This window comes from Triturus cristatus, chromosome 11 (assembly GCF_964204655.1).
Source record: "Triturus cristatus chromosome 11, aTriCri1.1, whole genome shotgun sequence".
NCBI classification, from domain to species: Eukaryota; Metazoa; Chordata; class Amphibia; order Caudata; family Salamandridae; genus Triturus; species Triturus cristatus.
In genome coordinates, this window is record NC_140594.1 from 954,901,346 (window position 1) to 954,924,400 (window position 23,055).

The 23,055-nt window shown below is 42.8% G+C and overlaps 1 protein-coding gene across 5 annotated transcripts in view; it reads left to right on the forward strand.

Moving 5' to 3' along the window:
* Positions 1-23,055, forward strand: part of LOC146785740 (5' exonuclease Apollo-like) — a 96,990-nt gene that overhangs the window by 43,900 nt on the left and 30,035 nt on the right. For 4 of the 5 annotated variants that reach the window (XM_085634961.1, XM_085634962.1, XM_085634965.1 and 1 more), the window contains one exon: positions 13,559-13,741. The exons of the other annotated variant lie outside the window; for it this stretch is intronic. In XM_085634961.1, the coding sequence (XP_085491087.1) occupies positions 13,559-13,741 (183 nt within the window). The remainder of the gene's footprint in view (positions 1-13,558; positions 13,742-23,055) is intronic. 5 annotated transcript variants of the gene reach the window in all.

Sequence of the window (23,055 nt, forward strand, 5' to 3'; positions counted from 1 at the left end):
AAAGAGGCCCTACTAATAATGCGTTTGAAACCTGATAAGGAGGCAAATGTATGCGACTCCTATAGACCCCTCTCTATCATAAATATCAATGCCAAAATACTGGCTAAAATGATTGCAACCAGGCTCCAGCCGTTAGTTCCCAAACTGGTCCTTCCAGGCCAGTCGGGGTTTGTGCTCTCAAGATCCACAATGCACAATCTCCGCACAATTTTTTCCACGTTACATTATTTTGAGCAGGATTTCCAGGCAGTGGCCGTGCTCCTGGACGCAGCCAAGGCCTTTGATTCCCTCCAGTGGGAATTTATGTTTACCGTCCTGCTGCGGATGGGCCTACCACCGTTCTTTTTAAAATGCATTCACATCCTGTACGCAGCACCAGTAGCACGGATTTGTGTGAATGGATGGGTCTCCAATCCCTTTTCTATTAAAAGGGGCACGCGGCAGGGTTGCCCCCTGTCGCCCTTGTTATTTGGATTGGCGCTGGAGCCTCTAGCGTGCAAGCTGCTTCAACTGCATGCCCAGGCGGCGTTGCGGTTTCGACAGAGACCCTTGGTGGTGTTGTTGTATGCCGACGACATGCTGCTCTATGTCCGTGAACCCGCCACAAATTTATCGGCATTATTACGAGAGTATGTCAAATTTGAGAGATTCTCGGGTTTGGGCATCAACTGGGCTAAGTCCACAGTGTTTCCATTAACGGCAGGTACTAAAGAGATTGAATTAGACTATCCTTTGCAGTGGTCAGTTGACCCAGTGAAATTTCTTGGGATATGGCTCCATAGGGACCCTGAGGTGGTGATCACGGCTAATTACGGCCGGGTCGTTAACACGATTACAGACCAAGCTACGCGATGGGCTAAACTTCCTCTTTTGCTTGCGGATCGCATCACGGTCATAAAAATAACTTTCTTGCCCAAACTTCTTTATTTATTTGTTAACATCCCTATCCGTTTGAATAAGGCACTGTTCACTGCGCTGCAGTAGACTCTTTTAACATTTGTTTGGGGGAGGGGGGTGGAAAGCCCAGTTGCAGCTGGTGTGTACTGACTGCCATTTGACCGCCGTGACTTTGAGGCCCCTGACATGCACTTGTATTACTTATGCGCCTAGGTGCAGTTTGCGCACTTTTGGTATTACCCCAGCCGCACACTGCGATTGAGGCAGACTCCGTACTGCCGATGCCTCTGATGGCGGCGTTGTTGATGGGCAGTAGAGGGGGCCCGCGCGCTGAAATTTGTCCAGTTCACTGTACTGCCTGGGCGTGGAAAACTCTTGCTAGTAGATCACAGTTGGATTATTTGTATGCACCAAAATTGCTGCTTGCTGCGCACCCTGGTATCTCTGCCGTTCGAGAACTGGCAGCCCTAAAGACATTGAGTGCTGTGGGGATTACTCATATTGGCGACTTATATAAACAGGGTCGATTCCAGACTCTGTTGGACCTGCAGGTGGGTCAAGAACCCAGTCTGATGCTGGGGTTTACCTATGTGCGTGTGCGGCAGGCAATTCGGGACGTTTACCCCGCATTTCCGTAAGAACCGCGAACACTACATGCCTTGTGGGCGGTGCTGGGGAAGGCAGGGCCGCAGTGTCATGATCACTAAATTGTACAATGCGTCTCTTCGGGAGCAAGAAATAAGTGCATCTCCTTCTTACAATAAGTGGAATAACATCTTGAGCTGTACGCGGACATTGGATGCCTGGAAGTTTTGCTGCGCCTTATCTGAGCGCCTGACGGCAAATTGTAATCTCCGCATCATTTATTTTAAATACTTGCACCAGCTTTACTACACGCCGGTTGAATTATGTAGGTTTGGCTTGCGTGAAAGTGTGTGCTGTGTGCGATGTGGCCAGAGTGACACAGATTTTATGCACTTAGCTTGGTCTTACGGTGGTATTTCCAAATTTTGGTTACGTGTCACGCAAGTCTTAACTGATGTTACTACGGAAACCTTTTGGTGCGAACCTGAGGTATGTCTGTTAGGCTGGGTGCAGAATCTCAAGCCCTGTAATAGGCGTCTTGTGGCCATATCTACCTTGTTTGCTAAGAGGGCGGTAGCACAATGCTGGGGTGCAAAGACTGTGCCAACTGCTAAGAGGTGGATCTGTGATCTACTCTGTTGTAGGGACCAATTGGAAATATATGCGGAGGAGCTGCCTGAAGCGTACCGACCTAAAGACATTTAGGCTCCCCTCTCTGGGTATCTCCTTACGAATCCAGATTTGCATACTCTCCTGTACGGATCTCTATTGTTTATGGGCCGGTAGGAGAGGGACTGTTATGTAATGCTAATAGATGCCACACTATATTACTGCCAGATGTCTCCGTTGTACGCATTAGTGCCGGGTTGTGGGGGAGGATGGGGGGTGAGGGCTTGTTTGTAATGGGTTTTTTCTCTCTTCAAATGTAAAATGGCTTGTATATGATATATTGGCACAGAAATTCTGTTCAGCCCTTACCGTGGGGGCGATGTATGTTAGTTGCTTTTACAAGCTGCAAAGATTGTCATCTGTGTGCCACCAATGATAAGTTCCACGTCCCGAGCCACGCTCCCTTGTCTCCTGTGGAAGTTACAGAGATGGTGTGGTCTAAATTGGGGTAGGACATAATTGGTCCATTCGAACTTATGCCTTCTTATGAAAGATTTGTTCTTCTGCTGGTGGATTACACTTCTAAGTGGGTTGTGACCAAGTGCGTGAGTGTGGTCAATACTAGGACGGTGACTGAATTTCTGAAGGATGTGGTTGTGTCTGAGGGTGTCCCAAAAAACGTAGTCACAGATAATGGAGTGCAATTTGCGTCCCATGAGATGCAAACCTTTCTCAAAGATTTTAGAATTGTTCATCAAAGAAACAGCCTTGTATGTACCACAGGCCAATGGTTTAACTGAAAGGATGAATAGGGAGGTTAAAAGCTGTGCTCAACGGGCATTAGACTCGAGGCTGTCTTTTGGGAGTGTTTTGAGAGAAACGTGGTGGGCTCATCGTACCGTTTCCAATATGATCACATAGAGATCTCGCTTTGAGGCTTTGAGGGGAAGAATGGCCAATTCTAAGTTGAACTCTTGTATGGCTACCCGAGTGTGACAGAGCAGGCATTTCTAATGAGTCAAGGAAGGCCAGACTTTTGGATTATCAGCAAAAATATAAAGTGAGATATGATGCTAAGATGTCTGTTAAAAGAAAGAAGTGGTGTCTTGGGGACCAAGTACTGGTGAAAAAGGTGAGGCACAACAGTTGCAAGGGATACTCTGTTTTTTTGGGTCCTCACAACATCACAGCCATCAGGAAAAATGTTGTAACTGTTGACACTGGTTGTACCTAGAGCTTGTCCAGACTTGTGAGATTTGCTGGGAAATCTCCTGGTGTCATTGTTATTGGTTTTCCTGATGGCAGTGTTCCTCGGGAGGATGACATAAGTAATTCTTCCTTAAGCAGGTGCAGGAAGATATCTGGAAAGTTCAGGGATTATGTTCTTTACTAGTACAACTGTAAGGTTTCTCATTTAGATTACAGATTACTTTTAGTCATGGTTATTACCGTGTTCATGGCTTGTCACATGCATATGTGAATTGAAGATGCTTGTCTTTCCTTTTTCTTTATTCCTCTTTAGGTCTCGCCTGAGGCAGCGCATGCGCTGCTCTGCAAGACATTTAGTTAGGGCTTTTAAAAGTGCTGCCACACGGCCAAGCGCTTGCGTTCATGTGCGCGTGCACGCCCGCAGCCGCCAGCTTTTAGCGCCCTGGCTTTCCTTTTTGGCTTTCCTTTGCCACCAGCACCATTCGCACTTTCTCGGCCGCACGCGCTAGCCACCATCGGCCCGCGATCGCGATGACTTTCACTTTCGCGGCTGCGTCACTTTCGGGCGGCCAATGCTTGTTTCTTTTGACTCCATTGGAGTGCATGTGTTTTCAAGCCGACTCGCTCATGCATATCTCTCCCCGTGGACTCAATATGTTACTATCTGATGCCTGACTGCTTCTACTAATTACTTCGCCATCCATCCCATTCGTGTTTCCCCAAATCCCTGTGTTGCTTTCCCTCCCACCTGTTGCTTTCACATCCCCACCTGCTTTGTGTCTGCATTCCCTCCTCATTCACTTCACCTTGCACCCCCACACATTCTTCCCCATGTTGCTTTGGTTTTCCCCCAACCTCTCGTGTACGGTTTCCCCTTCAGTTGCCCTCCTAACAGCATAAAAAAAGGTGCTTTAGTAACCAAGACTGCTTTGGTTGTTTCCCACCTGCTTCTGTGGAACTGAAGTCGAAATATGTGCGCTACATTGTTGTGTTTTCTTCTATTTTGTATCAGGCAAATTTGGGGGACCCATAGTCTGTGTGTCACTGAAGGAGCATTTGCAGCGTACATGCCTGGCCACGCAAAGGGATTTTGGAACTCTCCCTAGCATAATAACCCTGATTTTAAAACAGTGGCAAATGGTGCATTTGACATAAAGATCTCCCAACTACGGCCCTTATGAAGGTGCTGGTAACTCTGCAGAGAGGAAGAGTGTGCAGTACTTGGGTTATCAGTCATTCTTCTACTGTGTACCACACAGGTCTCAGGTATTACTTTTAGATACAGTGGTAATACAGCAAGTGAGAGACAGTGCTCCTTAGAACACTTTGAAATGAGGAATAATGTGCATATACCTTTGATGTCACCGTGTACCCGAATGTGAGCAAAGGTAGAGGAGGAGGAGGAGATGTGGTCTAGATGTGGGTTATTGGCTAAGTTGCAAATTTCAGCATGGAGGCATTTTCTTTGAATCTCTGCTTCTCCACTATACCAATTGCGTGTGATCCTGGACAAATAATGTCCTGTGCTATGCCTAATCTTATAGGAAGCATTTAGAGCTGGCTCAGTTCATGGTTCGAGATATGCTATCTGTTAGCCAAGCATAATGCAAAAGAGCACGCGCAATATGGAAGCTCATGGGTGCCATTAGTGAACGGTTTGTAGCGGTCTTGTATTAATTGCCTTTCTTGACAGATCAAAGGCCTTATTTAGAGCTGGGCAGTAACAGAAAATTGCGAAGAATTGGCGGATTTCCCGACCACCATGTTATGACTCCCCAGTTTTCTATAGATTTCAGGATCACAGATTTCCCACCGATGGGGCCACCATCAGTTCCTACATCAGGAAACCCCTTTTTGCCGGGCAAATCCATCGACATAGGGCAGCTTTCCAACACTATATCTGACAGCATTTTTCCTATGTAGATGTGCCGTAAGCACTATGTTGTTCCTGGAGAGGACAAGTGCAAGCAGCCACTGCGGTGCAGGGGGGCCTCCAACCTTTCAGGGGTCCCCAACCCTTCAAGGAACCTACATTCAGATCAATAAATATCTGTGGGATTTTGAAGACTCGGGGGCCCTCTTCACATTCCATTCTGCAGGGGGGAGCATAATTTTGCATTGCGTCACTGGACAACCAATGAGGTGACTTGGAAATTGGCTTTTTATTTTCCCGAAGAAAGGCCCTAACTGCGGGCGGTTCAGACTTTGAAGAACAAACACAAGGGGTGACAAGTCCCACATGCCACCACTTCTTTTTTCACCAAAGCAGCTCACACCATGCAGGCAAGAGCCTCTTTGGCGATGAAACACCTTCTAACCAGGGCTTAATTTGTGCCAGTGTTTTCCGGTGCTGGATGCTGACACTTTTATCTTAAAACCGCCGCATATTTAATTCAGTCCACCACATTGTGATTCATTCACTCTCTTAAAAAACAACAACATGGGCAAACTGTAATGATAAACTATCCGATTAAAATAATAACACCAGCGTGTTCAGGCCATTGTTACAGCTTTGAGACACGTGGTACAGTCCAACTTCTAACACTTGGAGTAGTTTAATAGCACGTGGCTGCCGGTACTGGTATCTGGCAGTGCTGGTAGGGACCTGAAGTGGCACAAGCAGCAGTGGGCTCCTGAGAAATAACTTGAGCCCTGGCACTTATTATTTTACAAATTAAAAACTGCTGCCAACACGACGGCGAATCCAGAATACATTGGGCTGGCAGAGCGTAGCCCAGCCCCTCCAACACCCTGACTTTTAGCTGCCCATCATATCCTAACTGAGTTCTCCGGTGTTTTTAGTGGACTGAAGTATTTTTTAGGCTCTATGAGAGTAACCAGGAGAGTGAGGAAGGTCGAGAAAGGTGGGTTGCATATCAGTCACATTAAATGATGCATTGCTGTTAAAATAAACTTGTGGAGGACATTTTATTTTAGTTGTTGTAGATATACCTTCCAACGTACAATGTTTCCATTGTTTCAGACTGTAGAGAAGTAATTTCTTAGTAGTGTTTGAGACTGGGCACTACTAGTGTAAAATATTTTCATCTGATTCTGCAACAGATGCTTGTGAATGGGCACTGAGGCCAATTCTTTTCCTCTAAATTTGCAGCGGCAGTATTTTTTTGTTTAAGCTTGTGATGGAGTTCTGCAGCTTATTAGCCTGCCAGAAAATTAAAGAAAACAAGCATTGGTATAACCAATAGGTCTCGCCTTTGGGACCTTACAAGTGTTTAGCCATGCAACGGTTGATGTTGTTGCACCAAGGATATTGTGCTGCATAACTAAATACTTATAAGGTCCCAAAAGCGAGACCTATTGGCTATGCCAATGCTTGTTGTTTTGTTGTAAGAAGGATGAGTTGTAACTAATTTGTTCTTGGGTGATGTTGGAATGTCTAACTCATGGCATGGAATAGAATGATCTCATGGGAAGGTCATCAGTCATTCATTTCATGGACGAGCTGGCGAGCTGACTTGTCGGTGGTACCTCTCATGAATAAAGAAACTTATAAGGCTACTCAGTTTCCTGCATTCAATATATTTCTTTTCAGTCATTAAGTTAAACCTCATAGACGCAGTCATTTTATAATCCCTCATGTATTTATTTGTCCATTGCAAACGCGTTACCTTTCATCCGTATTAATTTATGAACTACAGTTCAGAGTGCAGCGGGATTGAGTCTGCATGTAGTCACATATAAAACCAAAATAGATCGCAGACTTCGAGACTGGCATGATGCCTCATTCTCATTGGTAAATCAGGAAGAGAAAATACCTGTAACTATAACACAGCGTAGGAATATATCCTTCAGCCCAGCGTGCATGGTGTAGCGGTCTAGTTGTTGGCGGCTTAACAGGATGGAGACCCCGACCCGGAACACACTGCGGACATTGTATCACCTTCTGGCCAATCGTGGCCAGAAGGCTTTAAATAAACGGACCGGAGTCGCACAGGACTTCCGGTCCATACCAGTTATCCATGTCTCCGTGTCACCACATTTATTGTCCTGCTGCATGACCCCCCCCCCCCCCCCTCCCCCAACTGGTGAGAACCCAACACATGGTAGCGAGTTAACGTTTCGCCAGACAATTCTCATCGATAATCTGTCAATATTACATGCACACTGCTTAAAAGCGGTTATTCATTTGGTAGGGATGATTCTACCATCTTAATAGCACACAATCATGTTACCCACTGTCTGCTCTTATTGGTACAAGTATGCACATGTCCACTCTGACAGGATTCCAGGCATGCTAACAGCTGCTTTCTCACAAAATCTGTCTAATGCAGACCAGAGTACAGCTTTGGGTGAGAAAGAGTCAAGCGGCAGAGGGTGTTGGGGAGGTCACTTAGAGCCACAGTGTAGAAAACAAATCCGTTAATAGCACCTACCGCTTGTTATTGTATAAAATACAGTCTAATTTGGACATCACTTGTCATCTATAATACGAAACGGACACGGCTACTCTACTGTAAATTATTACATTTGAGTTGGGACGTCACACTGTCTATTGCCTAACCAGCAGACACTGTGAAATATAGAAGAAAGAGTAGGAGACCAAAGTTTAAAAAAGAGCCTGGCAATGATTATGAGGTTTCTGTCTGTTACAAGGAATATCATTTCATGGCAAGACCGGAGGCTATCATAATGCATATCCTTTTATTACTCCACACCTTGCAGCACTAAGAAGTATTACATCACCAAAACTTCTAGAACATAGAATGTCCAAACAATATATATTCCTCCACACCGCAGCCATCTTCCTCTTTTATTATGCTGCTCCTTGCAGATAAGTATAGTTTTGGTGCTTGTGTTTGAAAGAAAAACTTTTGATGAATTGTCGATGGTTGGCTTGAGGAGAGAGTTCAAGGATGAGTTTTGGACGTTTCATATTAATGCGATCGTTTGAGTGAAACGAGTGGTGAATTTAGATGAATTAATTTTTCTGGTATAACCCAATTTTCGGGTTAGTATTTTTTAGTGAGTAGGTTTTAGTGATAAGGTAAGTCAAGGTAGAGTTTTATTTAGAGTGCTTAAAAAAAAAAGAAGTGTAACGTTTAGAAGGATATAAAAAATCGCGAGTGTACTTACTCGTCTCGCGGCGGGAGTCGAGGCTTCGGAGAGTGTGCTCGAGGGTTAGGAATCGAAGTTGAGATGATAGGAGGTGCGTCATCACGCGTGCGTGCGTGGTGACGCACGGCAGCCATCTTAAATGAGGACTAGAGCGCGTAGCCTTTGTTGGCAGTAACGCGAAATATTTTGACAGTTGCAACTGTCTCGGGCAGAGAGAGGACGGTAAAGAAGAATGGTTAGTTGGAAGGAGGTTGTTTAGGTGCCGTTTGAGGGAATATTGTGAGTTTTTGGTGCTGAATTGAATTTTATAATTTTAATTTGGGAATTGAATATTGAAAATGGAGAATAATGAGAATAGCCAAGGTGCTGTGACAGGGAACTCTTAGTTGAGAAAAATGGTGCCGGAGGAAATTAAGAGTTCTATGAAAGATGTTTTTAAAAGTGTGCTAAAAAGGAAAAGGAGATTAGATGATGATTCTAAAGAAGAATTTTGGTCATTAATCAAAGAGGAGAGTAGTGAGAATAGAATTAAGGGGAAAAGAGCAAGAAAAGTAAAGAATATAGAAGTTGGTGTTAAGTTTAAAAAAGGAAATGGTGTGTCAAGCGCCACAAGAGATGAAGGTGTCCATCGGGGCACAAAAGAAGGTGTACCTTGCAGCACAAAAGACATTGAAGAATCTCAAGATGAGATTTATGATGAGGAAAGTGAAGATGATGATGATGAGTTCATTCTGGACGACTATTTGGATGATGGTTGGGATATGGACAGAGATAAAATGGTTAAGGAGAGAAAGGAGAAGGGTTTGGTTAAAGACCCTCAGGGGGAGGATATGTTTAGTCCCGACCTAATTAGACATCCAAGGAGCACTGATTGGTGGCCATTGCCACATGTTGCTGAATTTATCAAACTATGGATTCGGAAGCCGTTGGAGAAAGAAGCCAGGGCAGTTATAAAGGCTGAATGTTCACGGCCTGTAGTTGACGGGAAGTCTTGTCATACTCCCGAATTGGACCCTGACCTGATTAGTTTTCTTTTTAAGATGGGTCGTGACCCACGGAAAGGTATAGAGAAGGCTTTAAAGCAATGTGAGGACAGGTTATTAGACGTGTTGGGTCCAATTGCAAGAATACTTGATATGGCGGAGGAGGCCAAAATGAAGAAGGTCGAAGTAGATGTAGATCTTCTTAGATGTTGGTCACAAAGGGCTGTTTGCTTGTTAGGAAACACAAACGCGGCTTTAATTTCAGAGAGGAGGAAAGGAATTTTAATGAGAATTAGCCCAAAATTGGCAGAATTTTCAAAGAAGGAACCTTCAGATGACCCTAAAGGGCACCTCTTTGGAGAAGGCTTGGTGAATGGGGTAGGGAAATACATTGCTACCTTCACAAGCTTAGATAAAGCCCAATCTAGCCTAAAAAGGGTATTTAATATAGGTGTTTTTGACAGGGCCGGGGGAAGGGCCCGTTTCCCTGGCCGTGGATTCTCAAGGGCTCAATACCAATCTAGTGGTAGAGCCGCCTTCAGGGGTTTCCAGTCTGCAACTGGATTTTACCCTCAGAGAGGAAGAGCATCGGGAAGAGGGCGGCAGCCAAGGGGTCGAGCACAGTTTGCTCAAGGATCACATGGTAAGTATGAGGATGAATTTTGGTTTTTCCCCAGACAAGGTAGGGGGAAGGTTGAGATTTTTCGAAGAAAATTGGAAAAAGATAACAGGAGACAGTTGGGTCTTAGGAACCGTAAAGGGGTATGTGGTAGAGATGGTGGAGCTGCCTTTTCAAATGAGGGAACCAAATCAACTGGTATTCAGTGGGGAATTAAAAGATATTGTAGGCGTAGAGGTTATGGAAATGTTGAAGAAAGGGGCAATAGAGGAGGTTTCAGAGGAGTGCAAAGGGTTTGTAAGCACAATATTTTTGGTGGAAAAGAAAGGGAAAGGATGGAGGCCAGTGATAAATTTGAGATTTTTAATCAGTTTGTGGTTTACAGGCATTTCAGGATGGAGGGTATCCATCTTTTAAGAGATATTTTACAGCCAGAAGATTGGTTAGTGAAGTTGGAGCTGAAGGATGCTTATTTCACGATACCTATTGCCAAGGAAAGTCTGAGATTTCTGCAATTCAGATGGATGGGTCGATTGTTCCAGTTTACTTCTCTTCCGTTTGGCCTGGCATCAGCACCTTGGTGTTTCACGAAGGTATTGAGACCTGTGGCGAAGTTTCTCAGGGAGAGAGGAGTTCGGATGATTCTGTATCTGGACGACTTTTTGATTATGTCTCAGAGCCAGGAAGAATTGAGAGATCAGGTGTTGATGTGTGTGGAGCTTCTGGAAGGTTTGGGTTTTGTGGTGAACAAGGAAAAGTCTGTCCTGGTTCCAAGTCAGTGTTTGGAATTTTTGAGTTTCAATGTAAACACGGTGTCAAAGACTTTAAGTTTGCCGGAAAAAAAGGTAAAGAAGGTAAAAACAGAGGTGAAGAGTGTTTTGAAGAGGAGAATGGTGAATTTGAGAGCTTTGGCAAGAGTGATAGGGTTATTTTCTTCCTCAATTCAGACAGTGTTCCCGGGGCCTCTTCATTATAGGACATTACAGAGGTTAAAAACGTATGCTCTCAGGAAGGGCTTGTGGTATGGAGATCAGGTCATTATCACGGAAGAGGCACGGGAGGAGTTGGTTTGGTGGTTGGAGAATCTGGAGGCGTGGAATGGTCGAGCGATTTTTGGAATTTGCCCGAACTTTGTTTTGGAGACCGACGCAAGTCTCTTTGGCTGGGTTGCCTATCTGGAGGAACAGGAGACTGGAGGACGGTGGTCTTTGGAGGAGAGTACGGTGCACATAAATGCTTTAGAGATGATGGCGGGTCTTTATGCATTAAAGAGTTTTGGAAGGAAGTTGAAGAACTACAATTTGTTGTTAAAGATGGACAATGTTTCGGCAGTACGGTATATAATCGTTTGGGGTGAAGCAGATCAAGGAATATGTCTCAGTTGGCAAAGAAAATTTTGAATTTTTGTTTGGAAGAGAAGATTGGTTTGCAGGCAGAATATTTTCCAGGCCAAAGCAATGTTGTGGCAGATTGGAATTCAAGATATTTAATGGATTACAGCGATTGGAAACTGAATGTACAGATTTTCAGGAGAATAGTAAAGGAGTGGGGCCCATTGGAAGTGGATCTTTTTGCGTCAAGGCTGATCAGTTGGATCGGTATTACAGTTGGAGGCCGGATCCTTTGGCAGAGGAAGTGGATGCGTTTCAGCAGGACTGGAAGAAGGATCGATGTTATACTTTTCCCCCGTTTGCAATGATACAGAGAGTATTATTGATGGTAAGGAGGCAGAAGTGTCCGGTAGTGTTAGTGACACCGTTTTGGGCTGGACAGACTTGGTTTCCAGGTCTTTTGGAATTGGCAGTTGGTTCCAGACTCAGAGGACGTTCTTTTAGGAGAAGGAGAGGTATTTCATCCTTTGGTGGTGGAAGGGGCCTTGAGCCTTCTTGTTTGGAGGATATCAGGAGAGAAGAGCAGTTTGGAAAGCTTTCGGAACAGGCTGAGGAATTGCTCAATGAATCATGGGCTCCAGGTGCCAGGAAAAGGTATTTGGGAGCATGGAGGAAGTGGTCTGGTTGGTGCTTGGAAAGGGGTCTGGATCCCGTGGAGGCTTCTGCCATTGGCAAATTTCTTGTCAACTTTGTTTGTTAAAGGTTTAAGTTTTAGGACTATTGATTGTTATAGGTCTGCTATTGCAGCACGTCATAGTTTGGTAGGAGGTTGTTCAATTGGTAGAGAACCTTTGGTTTGCAGAGTTTTGAAAGGTGTTAAGTTAAGAAGACCTCCTAGGCCTAGGTATAGTGCTATGTGGGATGTTATTAGAATTTTAATGTCGTTTGAAAATTGGCCAGCCAATAGGTTCTTGAGTCGAAAGCAGTTGTCAGGGAAATTAGCAAGTCTTTTGTGTCTTATTTCTTTTCGAAGAGTTTCAGACGTAAGAGCGTTAGATATTCGTAACAGAAGCTTTACTCCGGATGGAGTTCTCTTTAGTATAACCAAAAGAACAAAATGCATGTCAAGCTCAATTTTTTATCCAAGATTTGTGGAACATCCTAAATTATGTGTGGCGATGTGTTTAAAGGAGTACGAAGCTAGGATGAGCGAGTTTAGGAGAGATGGAGATGATCAGTTGTTAATTTCTTTTGTGAAACCTTTTTGTCCAGTAACTACAGCTACAATTGCAAGGTGGGTGAGATTTTGCATGTCTGAAGCTGGTGTGGATCTGAATGAGTTTGGTGCACATTCTGTTAGAGGTGCTATGGCAAGTAAGGCTTTCTTGTCTGGTGGGCGTTTGGAGGAGATCTTGCGTGCAGCTGATTTGTCCAGTGCGGATGTTTTTGCAAAGTTTTATCTAAAACCTTTGGGGCATGTGTCGTCTGTGGTTTTGTCACAGCTTTAAACATGCATAATGATAGCCTCCGGTCTTGCCATGAAATGTAGATTCTCCAAGTTTTGTGAACAGAGAATCTGGATTTCATTAAAGACACGGAGGCTAGCATTATCCCTCCCACCCTTGGTTTTGGGTGGGTTGTGGAGTAGTGAAGATTTTTGGAGAAAAATCTGGTTGTTATGTTTAAGTGGGTGTACAGTTGATTTAAAATGTTGTTTGTTTTTCCAGATGTCCAATAAGAGGATTTTTGAAGAAGTTCAGCTGCGGTTTGGTGTTGTTATGTTCTCTACAGGAGCAGCGTAAAAGAGGAAGATGGCTGCTGTGTGGAGGAATATATATTGTTTGGACATTCTATGTTCTAGAAGTTTTATTTTGGTGATGTAATACTTCTAAGTGCTGCAAGGTGTGGAGTAATAAAAGGATATGCATAATGCTAGCCTCCTTGTCTTTAATGAAATCCAGATTCTCTTTTCACAAAACTTGGAGAATCTATATTCCCTGTCTTTTGCTCCATTGCTCTACATGGTCTTAGAACTCCTCTGTGACATACAGTATTCTTATAATGTACGATCAAGAGTACATTAACTAGTCCATATTTATTTTTGACCTTGAGAATTCTCAGTGTCTTTTAATACAAACTTGAGAGTTAACTACATTCTGATTTCCTTTGCATTGTAGAAATATATATTTCTAAAATCCACACAGTTGGAGAATTTCTATTTATACGTTAATTTCTTTTTCTTCCCACAGGCGACTTCCGTTACAGCCCTAATATGTTGGAGCAGCCTCCATTAAATAACATGAAAAAAATCGATGTTCTTTATTTGGACAACACACATTGTAATCCCAACCTCAAACTGCCTTCTCGCCAGCAAGCTACTGAGCAGATTAAAGCCATTATTTCCAGTCATCCAGAGCACAATGTTGTTATTGGTAAGTCTCCACTGACTAGATATTGTAGAAAAAACTATCTTAGCAGGACCCATGATGCTGTTGTACTTATATTTTGATAGCAAAAACTTTAAGATTAGAATGCATAAACCTCTGCAAAAACACACCTTTCAAACTGAAGTTAGAACGAAGAACTATGTCCTGACTTATAGTACAGCGTCGTCTCAGCCTAAATGCTCAATAAGGAAACTCCTTTTTTTCCACACCAGTAGACAGAAGGTAGACCAGCCGATTCCAGCCTCTAAGTGTAATACTGAGTTTGCTAGGCACTTAAATACAATTTTAAAGGATTGAATCTCCATGGGAAGCCATCAATACTAACACTAAAGCAAATCTTCTTATTCACGTTTAGGTTTTGTATCATAAACAGACTGTCCCCTCAGTGTCTATTCACCGTATGTTTTTGAGGGGTTTGTTATCAGCCGCGGTCCTTGCAGATAACAGCGGTGGGGATGCGTGGGAGGGATTTCAAGAGAGGATGCAGACGGAAAATTAAATAAATAATACATTTTCCCTCGGCATCGTCCCTCGAAATCCTCCACCCCCACGCGGCCCCACTGCCCCACCGCTGTTACCTGCCCGGAGAGCGGGGCCTGTTTGTTATACATTTTATTTGTCTTCTGAGTAAAGATCAGTCGCGGCTCGCATGACTCACGGGTGGGGGGTCGCACGGTGGTTTGCACGGGGGGGTTTAAAAAAAACTCACCTTACCGAGTCCCGCGCCGCCTCTGCTCCTGGCCGGGTCCCACGTTTTCCTGCTGCTTTCCTGCTCTCCTGCCTCCAGGAGGAACAGGAAGCAGGCAGCCTCCCTTCCCTCCCCATAGCATATCACAACGCTGCAATGGCAGCATTGTGATTGGCGGGGACAGCGCCCAGCCTGGCGCCTCTGGGGAGGCCATTTTCTCTATGTAGGGTGCATGCAGCCTACATAGAGAAATGTAGACTGCGCATGACTGGTTTGGTCGGCCCTAGAGGGCTGACCAAACAGGCGGGGGCCACAGCATTGGGCAAGCCACTCCTCCCCAAACCACCCACCCCGACCAGGCATACCCTTCTGCTTTCTCGCAGCGTGAGAACCAGAAACATAAAATGGTATTTAAAATACCATTTTATGTTTCTGCTTCCTGCACTGCGACACAGCAGTGGGGCGACGCTCCTCCACCCTAATGGAGGAGCCACCCCTGGTAAAGATTCATAACTTACCTTTAAAAGTGTGAAGAAAAAGGGTAAGAGGGAGAGTAAGCGTGTAAGCATCTTGACTCTCAGAATCTCTGATCTATGTTTGGTACAACATTTTCACTCAAGAGAGAAAGGTCAGTTTGTCACACAGACCAAGAGAAAGTGCCATTGCTTTCAAGCAATCTTAGGTTGGATTAAGATATATTTTGCAGGTATTTAGACAAAATATTGAGTGACACTAATATCGAGTTTTTAATATCGTTAATATCGTTTCACAGGAATATTGTGATGCAGGAATATTGTTGGCAAACATTTAGTTTTAAAAAAAATATATAATTTTTTAAGAATATCGCTGATAATATGGTTAACAATAATATTGTTGTTAAAAATATCATTCCTTAATTATCTTTGTGTTATAAGTAATATTGTAATTGTATATGTTCTATATTGTTTGTATAAGTGTTGTTAATGTTTTTTAAATATAGTTTGTAATTTTATGTTATTTATCATTTTAATTTAATTGTTAATTGTAATTTATAGTGATGTTGTGGGTTGGGAGGTTTATAGGGATATAGGGTAGGAAGTTAACAAAGTATAATTACTTAATAATTATTTTTTGATGAATATTAATTATTTAGTTGATACTTCTGTAAATCTTGTAATTTGTTAAGCTCTATTTTAGGTGCAGGTTGTATTTGTAGGGGTATAGGGTGGGAAGTTAATTATGTAATAATTAATGATTAGTTACTTTTATTGATTTGTTAATTGATAATTATGTAAATTGTGTAATTATTATATTTTTTAAGTTATATTTTAGGTTCAGGTTGTTGGGTTTGTAGGGTATAGGGTGAGAAGTTAGTTGAGTAATAATTCATTAATTATTTTTAATTGATTATGTAAATTGTGTAATTATTATATATTTTGTTTTATTTTAGGTGTGTTGCACTTGTAGGGGCCTAGGGTGGGAAGTTAAGTGAATATAAACATTTGATTAATTATTAATTTTAATTAAAATATGTAATTTATTTAATATTTGTTTTATGTTATATATTAGATGTGTGTTGTGTTTTAGGGGGATAGGGTGGGAAGTTATTTAAGTAATAATTAAAAATGTAATCGTTTTGTTAATATTGTTTAAATATATAATATTATTACATATGTGTTTGTGTATTTACTTTTATATTTTTATCTTAAGAAACATATGGTATTTTTAAGATACGTTTTGTAAAACGTATTCTTTTTTATCGTTTACTTTTTATGTAAGAGAAGTCAAACTTACATATGTAACACTTTTTATATCTGCTCCATGTGAACATTCCCCCTTTTGGAAAAAATAATTGTCCTTCAGTATCCTCACACCAAACAATAACCAGACACATTGGGATCCAGGGGCCTGCAATGTAAATCAGCAAGAACTGTACGGGCACTGGCGACTCCTGAGTTGGGGAGTCCCAGCCATTGTTCGTTAGACCGAGTGAATCTCCGTCAATTTGCCTATATTACAGTGCTGATTGACACATTGGAACTGAGTACAACAGAGCAAATTGATTTAGAAAGTGGCACAACACAGGGACCCAAAATGAGGAAGTACTGAGTAATCTTTGCACTGATCCTTCATGGAGGCAAAACTAAAATTAACAACTAATGTCATGGCACTCGGACTAAAGAAAGCCTGCAAAAGTGTCTCTGGAGTGTCTAGTGGTTGCATGCTTTACACTTTTGTCTAGTGGTGGAGAGGAGAGGAGAAGATTGAAGAGGCTGTACTGCAGAAGAAGCCAGAGAGAAGGTGCTAACTAGGAGAACTAACACAAAGAAACTCCAGCATCCTACACTTCTAACCCGCTATCACAGAAGAATGGATTCTTGCAGGCCCATACCACCAAAGAAGCATACCCAAAAGGTGTGACTAATCTGGCCTCGGAAAATCATACAAATGTTACTAGACCTGAGAGTCTAGTGACTTAAATAATTTACTTGACCTATTTGTAATGCTCTTGACCCATAAAAAACTGGGTTCAAATTATGTGATCGTGGGCACATAATGTAATTCATTGAGCCGCCATTTTCTTCATTATCACATGTGATAGCACCTACAAATGTGTGAGTTTAGTATGTCTGCTGTACAAAAAACTATATATATTTTTTTTAATAGACAAAACTTCCTTTCCACATATAATCCAAATCTAGCCACATATGACTGACTGAATATTTGTAAAGCGCACTATTGCCGAGGCGTTTTGACGCTGAGGAATCTGAAAAATGGCAAGTTTAGAGTTGCGTAAAAATCCAGGTTTTTATGTTTTTCCTAAAAAGCGTCCCGCAGGACTGAAGTCTTACTTGGACGGGGAGGGAGTTCCATAACTTAGCTGCTTGGAATGAAAATCGTTTTCCTCCCCATCTTACTCTTTTTTTCCTCGGATGATGTACCAGTCCAGTGTCAGTAGATCTTAGGCAGCGCGGTGGAGCATACCGAAGGAATAGAGATTGTAAGTCATTAGCCCCTCCTCCTTAAAGTGCTTTATGAACTAGACAGAGGGCTTTAAACTCCACCTGCCATCTCACTGGAAGCCAGTGGAGTTGCTTTATACTGGTGGAAGTGGGGTGGTGTTTGGGTAGACTAAGTAATCGTGCTGCTGCGTTTTGAAGTAGCATACCGAAGGAATAGAGATTGTAAGTCATTAGCCCCTCCTCCTTAAAGGGCTTTATGAACTAGACAGAGGGCTTTAAACTCCACCTGCCATCTCACTGGAAGCCAGTGGAGTTGCTTTATACTGGTGGAAGGGGGGTGGTGTTTGGGTAGACTAAGTAATCGTGCTGCTGCGTTTTGAAGTGATTGGAGTTTAGTGAGCTGCCTCGCGCCAGCTCCTAGGTAGAGAGCATTACAATAGTCTATTCTCGACATAACTAAGGCTCCTACCACTGTTTTCCTCAGAGAGAAAGGATTTAAAGGAAGAATCTTTTGTAGAACCCGCAATCTTTGTCAATCAGGAAGCCAAGGTTTCGAGCCTTTGGCACCGGAACCGGGCATGTTCCTGCTTCGATGGGCCACCATAATTGACTCCAAATCGATGGTTCCTGACCAAATGATCTCAGTTTTTTCAGTATTGAGTTTTAAGAAGTTGGTATTCAGCGATGTAAGACAGATACGGAACCGTTCAGCTGTCATGTCCCCATTTTGCGTAACAGACACCACTAGCTGCGTGTCATCAGCGTAGGACACGAGCAAGAGACCATGACGGGGGCAGGGCCGAGCCCTGGGGGACTCCCAATGGATTATTTGATCCCTGGATGACAAGAATTACGTTAGAAGGGCCAGGGCTTTACCACTAATACCGACGGCCTGCAGCCTTCGTATTAACGCCGCATGATTTACGGTATCGAAGGCTGCCGTAAGGTAAAGCAGTATCAGGGCGGCCCTACCACCTCCATCCATCACCTTACAGATCTCCTCTGTCGCCATGATCAGGGCTGACTCTGTGGAGTGTCGAGATCTAAAGCCATGCTGAGTGGAATCAAGGATGTTATGTAGATCCAAATAGGCCGTCAACTCAGAATTCATGGCTTTCTCCAATATTTTGGAGGGTAGAGGTAGACAGGAGATCGGGCGGTAGTTTTTAGCCTCTAGGGGATCGAGCTTGTTTTTTTAAAAAAATTGGTCGAATACAGGCCTTTTTCCAACATAAAGGGAAGACCCCTGATCTTCTGACTAGGTTTAATAGTGGGGTCAAGGATGTACACACATCCTCCGGCACCAGATGTAGGATGTGTGGGGGACAAGGATCAAGTGGGGACCCTGATTTAGTTTACAGCAATAAATCTATCACTTTCTCTTCACTTAAAGCGGAGAACTGAGTTAGGCTGCAATGGAATGTCTCCTCTTCCTGACCCTCTAGATGGTTTCTCCCCCTTGCTTCAGAAGTGTTCAGGAGTTCATTATAGACGGTCTGGACTTTGTTCTGGAAGAAGACCGCCAGTTTGTCCACAACATTTTGGTCCGGAACAAAAACAGTATCTCGCGGGCAGCTCGACAAGGCCGTCACTGTTTTGAATAGTTCCTTAGAGGAATTTGTGGAAAGCATTAAGTGGTAGCACACTGTCATTGGTAATCAGCAGATTTTACATTGAAATGGCCACAAATCTTTCCACTGACATGCAGCTTTACTGATAAAACTATATAGTGTACAAACAAAAAAGTTCGGAAATAAAGTTTCTGCAAATATGTGTCACTTGCACATCACCAAGTAAAGTGTTACGGTTTGTTTTGCTCCTATTTAACTCTGTTTGCATCACACTTCTTAATTACAAAAAAATGTGCTTTCATAATTCCTGATATATTTTGAAATATTTGTAATATTAATTTACAGGCTATTTATTTAAATGTTATGTGTTTGAGAAAAATAACTGACATCTTCAGACAGCTCACTTGACAAAAATCTCTAGCTCTAATAAGAGAGAGAAAAATAAACCTTATTTTTCAAACAGCAATTAGTTAAAAGACAAACTGACATTTTACCTCTTTTCTTGAACAGACAGAAAATGTGTCAAGCTAAAAACAAGATTTAATAGCCTCTTTATTGCTCATTCACTTTCTTAATGAACAGAACACCTGTTCCTTTCCAGCCTGAGTTGACTAGCCAGATGGGACTAGTAGGAGCTAAAAATAGTTCGACCTGAAAAAATTTGACTCGCAATTGTGAGTGGGCGAGTAGATTTTTCGAGGCCTGCTAATTTCTTCACTTCTTTTTGCCAGACATACAAAAAAGCCTGCATGGTCTCCATCGTGCCATTCTCAATCATCAATTGTGAGTTTGGGCTACACAGACCTCACTAAGGGTGACCTCTGAGCATTCAAAAAATAACTGAAACAGTAACTAAAACATATTAACAAGTGTGACCGACCTAAAAATAGAACATGGCTTCAAAATAAATCTTTGCAGAACATATGTGGGCTCTGTGGAGAACAGGATCCTAGAGAAGCCAAGAATAACATTTTGGAGAAGAACAAAGCCAAGCTGAAAACTAAAATAGTGTCCCTGCATACTCAGTCAGAAGCTACAATCCTCAAATATGAAGTCCTTCAGAGCAGGTCTAAATGCTGCAGTGGTCATGTTAGGACCCTGGAGCAGGTACAAGATGAAACCAGTCTGGAAGCATTCTTAGAGGGCTTATTCTTGAGTATACATAGAGATGACCAGCCTGAAGTCCACATAGAAAGGATGCACAGAGTGGGCCCCAAGTAAGGTGGAAAAATGAGGAAGCCTAGAGTCATTTCTTTATAAATAAAAAGAGAAAGTCCTTCTGGCAGCGAAGAATAAAGAATTAATCCCTTTCCAGAACTGTAACTGCTCCCAGTAGGAAGATATTGAACCAGCTACCCTCCGGCGATACCTGTAATCCAGTGCCACAAGGAATGCAGGTAAAGTATGACGAGTGAGTAGGTTGGGTTGGAAGGTAAGAACCTGCTTTGGCACTTATGGGCGTGTGTTCTGCTCATTGCTCTAACTCTATAAAGTGGGGAATGGGACACCAAAACTCTTTGAAGATGTAGGGTCCTGGGGAATGTTGAGAGCTCATTCTACACAGTATGTCAAAGCAGTACAAATGTGTTTTGCCAACAGTGGATCAACCCCTTATATATGAGTCCATGCAGTGCACTAGCCAAATATGGGTTTATTTACCCTAGGGTCTGTAGAAGGTTTAGTGATTGTTTATTTAGTTTCAAGTTCATGCGTTCTTTGGGATGTGGAAGGGAACTTGCTAGGAACTGATGGAGAAGCTGCAAATCACAGTTTGGCATTATCCTATTGTGTAGTAAAGATGTTAGGAATACTGGTCTCTTCATGGGCAACACTCACTCAACACTGAAACTGTAACTCCTTGTGACAGGCTAAATGATTGGTAGTATGTCGATTCAGGGGGATAGCAGTTGACAGGGAAGATCCAAAATTATCAAAGAACAGCCTCCACACTGAGCGCTTTTATAATGAGGAACTACCAGCAGTGACTGAGATGCAAATCCTTACGATCAGGGAGGGGCATATATTTAGAGGATGTAATGTAAAAACAGGAAAGGGCTCAATATTACTTAAATAATGCTGAATAGAAAATCAGTGATCTCTTTTAAATTAGTAAGTTGTTTAAGCAGAGGAACAGTAAAATTGTGCACGTTTTAGTTTAGCCAGATACAAAAGCGGTAATCTGCACCCTCATTGTCATGGCAGGAGGAATACAGGCTACTCCTACCCTCGTTTGAATGGGTTCTGGTATTTAAAGCATGATTTTTCTAAAAATTGTTAGATGCTGCCTTTATCTATGTCTCAAGAGGAAGCTCTTGATCTAAGGCAATGGCAAGTTGCAGTATCCAGATTATTAACATTATGAACAAAATAACATTTTGCTGTGGTGGGTGATTATCAAAAGCACCCATGAACTAAACAGTCCAAATTAAACACCTGCCATTCATAGTCTTTTGGACCGAGTCCTCCTCAACTGCTTTTTGTAATTAGATGACCAATCCCTCCTGCTACTTGTTTGCCATTAGTTCCTTCCCCACAGCCACCAGCTCTCATAACTCCTGCTGTAACCATGATGTAAAGTTTTATAGTCTCTTTAAAGCAAAGTCAGCACCTTGGGTATCATCCTCTCTAGCAGGTGAGGGGTAGCAGTGGTAAGTGTTGTACTGCAAGCTAACGATGAGCCAACTAAGAATGTGTCAGCTAGTAAGATCAGCAGATCTCTTGTCACCGAGGTATCTTTAGAATAACTTTTAGGTAGCCAGAGAACTACAACTATACCTTGCCCTCATTGGGGTGATGGAAGAGTTAGCCCAGATATTCATTGATGGGCAATGAAACTTGCAACTTTTGAATGTCATGTGCCAGTCTGAAAAAGAACCCAACTGCCTACGGAGGCTAATAGGAGCCTGTAGCCTTCCCTGTTTCCCTACTTATGACAGGGCCTGGCTAAACAACAACCCTAACCATAGCTCTAGGGACTAAATTAATGAGGTAACCTGTCCTGGAGCCTACCCTGGTCCCTGGTAAGTTGCAGGGATTCTCCTCCCAAACACATCACTCTCTCTATTGTGGCCTAGAGTGGTTAGGCTTCAACTTATATATTGTACTCCCTAACCACCTCATGTGCTTAAGACCAGTAGGGAGCTTAAGATCCATAGATAACCATAACCGCGTTGTACCACCCCCCAGGCAAAAACCCCATGTTCATAGACCAGCTGATAGAAATCATTACAGCAAACTCTGCTCCTCATTCCAATGATATTTTCTTAGGAGACTACAATCTTCACTAGGAAGATCACAATGATACTCAAGTCAATATGCTCAAAGACTTCCTTGAAGATCAATCTTTGGTTCAAGAATGCAAGCTACCAACCCACACAAAATGCTCTACATTAGATTGGATCATCTCCACAGAAAAAGCTGTTGATACAATCAAGATCATCCCTTGTGACTGGTTAGATCATCACATTATTACCTTCCAAGTACCCTACATAAAAAAGGAAAACATCTTCACAACCAATCAAACCCAGACAATGGGTTTGTGACACCAAAGGTCTCAATATGGAGAATCTTGTAGCACGATGTGAGAAAGAACTGCAACCTCCTAATAACCTGGCAGAAGTCAGCGAACTCACGGAATACTACAACACCACGATTACGAAAATAATTGATGTCTTAGGGCCAGATGTACGACCTGCCAAATAGCGACTCACAAATTGCGTCGCTTTTGTGACTTACAATTTGTGACTCACTATTTGGCATGTACAACAGTGTCTTGGACACTGTTTGCGATTCCACATAGGGACGCAAAATGCGAGGCTCATGAATATTAATGAGCCACTCTCATTTTGCGACCCCCATTTGGAATGGCGAGCCCTCCCAGGGATGGTGGCCTGCTGGACTCAGCAGACCACAATGTCTGGGACTGCTTTTAAATAAAGCAGCCTTTTTTTGTTTAATGCAGTCCGTTCTCCTTAAAAGAAAACGGGATACATTTAAAAAAGGAACGTTTTTGTCTAATTTTTTAAGGGCAGGTAGTGGTCCCTGGAACCACTGCCTTCCCTCAAAAAATAATTTTGCATGCATTTGCAAAGGGGAAGA